General features: G+C 36.5%; 1 protein-coding gene across 11 annotated transcripts in view; it reads left to right on the top strand.

The window, feature by feature from the left end:
• The window catches only part of LOC137997624 (gamma-aminobutyric acid receptor subunit beta-3-like), a 41,077-nt gene that overhangs the window by 34,633 nt on the left and 1,444 nt on the right, over positions 1-5,000 (top strand). For all 11 annotated transcript variants that reach the window (XM_068843720.1, XM_068843717.1, XM_068843723.1 and 8 more), the window contains one exon: positions 4,162-4,374. In XM_068843720.1, the coding sequence (XP_068699821.1) occupies positions 4,162-4,374 (213 nt within the window). The remainder of the gene's footprint in view (positions 1-4,161; positions 4,375-5,000) is intronic.

The following is a 5,000-nucleotide window of genomic DNA, read 5'->3' on the forward strand; positions in this document are numbered from 1 at the left end:
GCCATCAAGTTCAGGGCTTGCGAATGACGTCATCCCCTTTTTGGCGCGAGACGCAAATGAAAACTTTGCAAGCGAGACAAGTCGACCTCTCGCGACTTCGTCGCTCGCTCATTCACTTCGCGTACGAAAAATCACGATTCGCTCGCCGAAACATTTTCTTCTGGGGTTATCGTGAGGTCGACTTGTGGCAAGTCTACAGTTGCTCCGACAATTAAACAATCTCGACCGTTCAAAAACAGTCGCCTGTAGCGCTTCTTTCTGTTTCGGCTTAAGTTTAAGATTTACTTGTCCTCTACCCAAAAGAATCTCTTCAAGAATACTCTCGAAATCCATGTTTATTCCGCAAGATCACCCAAAATCGCAACAGAGAGTACGAACATGCCCGTATTTCGGGCCTCGCTGGCACTGAGCATGCTCGAAATTCCGTATGACCGTGGGAGATCTGGGTACGAGATTAGCTACTGCCACTACTAATGTAACTACTACTACTACTACTGTAACTACTACCACTACTACAAGTGAAAGAGAAAATTACACTTCTAGCTGTTTTACTTCCGCGATATTTAGCTGGGCCATACCTCAGTAGTAGCTGCTGCTTGGCATCGGCCCTCAGCGAACGCCCTACCGCACTGACCTACTCAGTGGCAAGGGCAGAGGGCGTAACAAATATAGTTACGTGGTAAAATGTTTACGTTCTTCGCCTCCACATTATCGAGACTTTACAAAGGGAACCATCTTTAGCAAAAAAAAGTCTTGGAAACCTTTCGAATGTGTCAAGTATTAAGCAACAACAAATGTTAAGTATGAAATAAAAACAAAAAATAAACAAATTTCTTCTTAAAGAATTGCCATATTATCAACTGAAAGGTAGTTTGGTTATCACTCGTGGCCAATTCAATAACTCATTGAACTGTGAATTCTTGACCAAACGAGATATAGAAAAGCTACCCAGTTTATATGATTTAGCTTTATTTAGTCTTAACAAAATTCATGATAACAATCCAACTGCTGATGACAATTTGTTAAATCAGCGCCTGTTTAGTCGTTAGTAAAACAGCGTACTAAAGATATACTGAATAGAATCCAGTTTTACCATTTTCCGTAATAATGTTAGAAGCCTTGGACGAAATCCTGAAACTCGAGTAACACACTTTTTGAATGTGGGATTGAATTTAACATTAATTTTAAGGAGTTACAGATAAATATTATACAAAAATTACCAATTCTAATGAGTCTGCAGAGCTATCAAGCGTGCCTGGCTACGTTTTTGAACATGGTCCAACACCCCTAGCCTGTGGAGGTGCTGGCCTTTTTATTGTCGAAACCCTTGATTACATAATGCTATAAGTAACCTCGAATGCATCTTTCCAAGCATTATGGATCGAAGTTGGCTTCTCCAGAAAGATAAAGTGATCTGTGGAATCGTATATCGACAATTTATGTCTGCAAAGAATAGAAACTTGTCCTTACAAAGTTGTTACCACATTCCGACGATCGATAAACCAACACGTGTTCACAGAACCTCGGCCAGTCTTATTGACAATATTTTTGTTAATAACCGGACCCAGTTGTTGTAAGTGGCAACCTTATATTACCGACGTTATCGACCACTTTTCGCAGTTTTGTATCCTAGCATCGACAATAGATAGAAAAAAACAAAGGCAAATTAAGAAGCGTGATTTCTCGCATCTTTGTTCTGACACCTTTAATAATGAACTTGCCACAATTGATTGGAATTTAATCATAGAGAGGCCAGGTTTAAACATTGATAAGATCTTCACATTGTTCTTCAAAACATTTTATAAAATTTTAGTAAAAATTCTCCAATTAGAACTTTATCAAAGCGCAAGATCAAACGATTTTCCAAGTCATGGATAACCAAAGGATTACGAATTTCAATCCACACAAAAAATAGATTATATCAATCCGGCGTGATTTTGAGAAACATAAATATTACAGAAACAAAATTTGCATTCTGATTCGCTTAAGTAAGAAAAGTTATTATCATGCACTTTTCAATAACAACCTGAATGATATGCGGAAAACGTGGCAAGCTATAAATGCGCTACTAGATCGTCGGCCTAGAAGTGTTAAGATAATCATTAAACTTAATGAAGGATCCACAAATTAATAATAGCATCGTCAATGACCTATCGCGTATACCCAACATTATAAATAAGTATTTCTCATCTGTTGATAATAATTTAGCAACTAAAATGCCTCAAGCTGAGCATTCTTATAAGGACCATCTCAGTAACTCCAGATCAAATACAGATCAATTTTATTATTGTGAAACTTCAACAGAATTAAGGAAATATATATGTACAACAGAATGAAGGTTTTCATAGAAAAGCATCAGCTATTATCTTCATCCCAACACGGTTTTCGTCAAGCACACTCAACTCAGCATGCTATACTTGACGTGGTAGAAATCATCCGTACCAATATGGACAGAAGACTTTTTTCCTGTGGGGTGTTCATCGACATTAAGAAAGCTTTTGATACTGTCGACCATAAAATATTACATGATAAACTTAATTATCACGGATTTCGAGGAATCGTTAATCAGTGGTTTTCCTCTTATTTAACAAATTGTGCTCAAACAACTGAGATTAACTTTTACATTTGGGATAAAGAAGTAGTTAGTTGTGGTGTACCCCAAAGGTCCGTTTAAGTGCCGCTCCTCTTTTTGTTATATTTTAACTATATTCAACATTGCTCCAGTAAACTTAATTTTCTCCTTTTTGCTGATGATACTAATGTCTTTTATTTTCACAAAAATCTCAAGACATTGGAATTTATTGTAAATGCTGAATTGAACAACTTATTTAATTGGGTAACCTCAAATAAACTTACACTTAACTTAAAAAAAAAAAAAAACTTTGTTATTCTTCGCCCACACCAAAAAAACGTAGCTAAATTACCTACCCCGGATTAATATTTTTGATAGTGAAGAAATTAAGAATGTTAATCTTGAACATAAGTACTGCATTAAATTTCTTGGGTTAGTGATTAATGAAAATCTAAGTTGGAAAGACCATATTCATACCCTCGCAACAAAAATAAACAAAACTGTCGATTTAATTGCGAAGTTACGTCACATTGTTTGTAATGGAACTCTTCTTGATATTTACAAGTCCCTCATTGTACCTTATATTAAATTCTTGGGGAAATGCATCTGAGACCTTGTTAAAGAAAGTTCTTGACCTTCAAAAACGTGCACTTGTTCACTTTGCTCAAGCAAGGGATCATATGCAATACCTCTTTTCTTGAAAGGAAAACGCCTGCCGCTCGAATAGACCATATTCGTATTCTCAGTCTTGGACTGGAACTAGCTGGCAATGGAGGCTAATGCGGGGGAATATATTAAAAAGTATTTGCATTTGAAAAGATTCCCCCGCATTAGTCCCCATTGCAAGCTAGTTCCAGTCCAATACCGAGAATACGAATATGGTCTATTCCTATATTAAGAGAAAATTGTTAATCTGATGTATGACATCAACACGATGCACAGATTAAAATTTCGAATTTGTTTTCTAAAATCATTAGTATTCATTCTTACAGCACACGCTCATCAACATCTGAGCATTTTTTTTACCAAATCAAATTAAGACCTTTTTACGTGTTGTTGTCAAAATCTGGAATGGCATACCAACTAGTCTCGAAAACTTATCTAGAAATTCTTTAAAAAAAAACTATTAGAACAAAAGTAATTGAAATTCTAGAAACTGGAAACTCCTATGTAGATACCTTAATTAACAAGATAAAAAATTAATATTCTAACTGAAGTTAAGTTTGGTCTGTAGTTTTCCTATTGTTCTTTCACCAACACTGTTTTCTACTCCTTTTCTCCTAAATCCTTCTACCTTCTAAATATTTGAAAGCACGAAGAGTAAAGTTTGCATGTTGTTGTTGTATGTCATAATCAGTTATTTCTTTCAAAAAAAAAAATTGTCGAAATAATTTTGTGTACAATCTGGCTTGCCGCGATTAGCTTTTTGCTATCTGCAAGCCAGCCTAGCTTAACTTAAACTGTTTGCTGTATAAATAAATAAATAAAACTTGACTTGACTCTCTCCAGAGCTAATCGTAGAGCACAAACTTGAAACGGTTTTGGGAAAAGTAAATAAGTACATCTAAGATGTATCATCTCTTTTTCAGGTTCTAACCATGATAACTCTCACAGCATCAGTGCAGAATTCACTGCCAAGAGTGACATATGTAAAATACAGTGACTGGATTCTCACCACCTGTCTTATATACGTCTTCGGAGCTCTAGTCGAGTTTGCAATAGTCAACTTCCACGACAGTCTTGAGGCTAGGAAACGTGAGAAACTAAAGACAAAATTCCAAAATATAGATCTGGAAGGTGGGGTGAGTATTTGGTCCGTTAAAACCTCGATCCCATGTCCATATATGTGCATAAATTAAATAGCAAAGGCAATAGAGCAACCTTGACCCAAAAATCTCGATCTCATGCACATAAATTGGGTGAGTGGTAAATTTTTCAATGTAATCGAAGCGGGCACGTAAAACGAACATAAAACTCAGAACCTATGTTATTGTTATTACAGGGACAATCCTACCTTTATAATGAACTCTCTAAGCTGTTTTGAATTGATCTCAGTTCCTTTTCAAAGTATTTTCAAGTGCAAATATTTGTGCTGGTTAGAGGATCAATACTGCGCCATCCTACACGCAAAACATTTAATAAGATATATCCAACCCACAAGAGGGCTAATTTAATTTTACTCAGGAACCATATTGAGCGTTTTCTCTCAGGTGATCAATAACTTTGTTTTTCCACCGAAACAAAAGTTTGCATGACAATAGAGCTCAATTCCCGGAGGATTAGATGGGTACAAATACACCAACATGGCCGCCGTTCCATTGTTTAGGTACAGCAACATGGTCGCCGTGACGTCACGTGACAACACTCTATAAGTATCAGTGACCACTTTTCAGACAGCTCGTTGAACTAAGGGAATCGCCCAAAGGTC

Source organism: Montipora foliosa, chromosome 3 (genome assembly GCF_036669935.1).
Source record: "Montipora foliosa isolate CH-2021 chromosome 3, ASM3666993v2, whole genome shotgun sequence".
NCBI classification, from domain to species: domain Eukaryota; kingdom Metazoa; phylum Cnidaria; class Anthozoa; order Scleractinia; family Acroporidae; genus Montipora; species Montipora foliosa.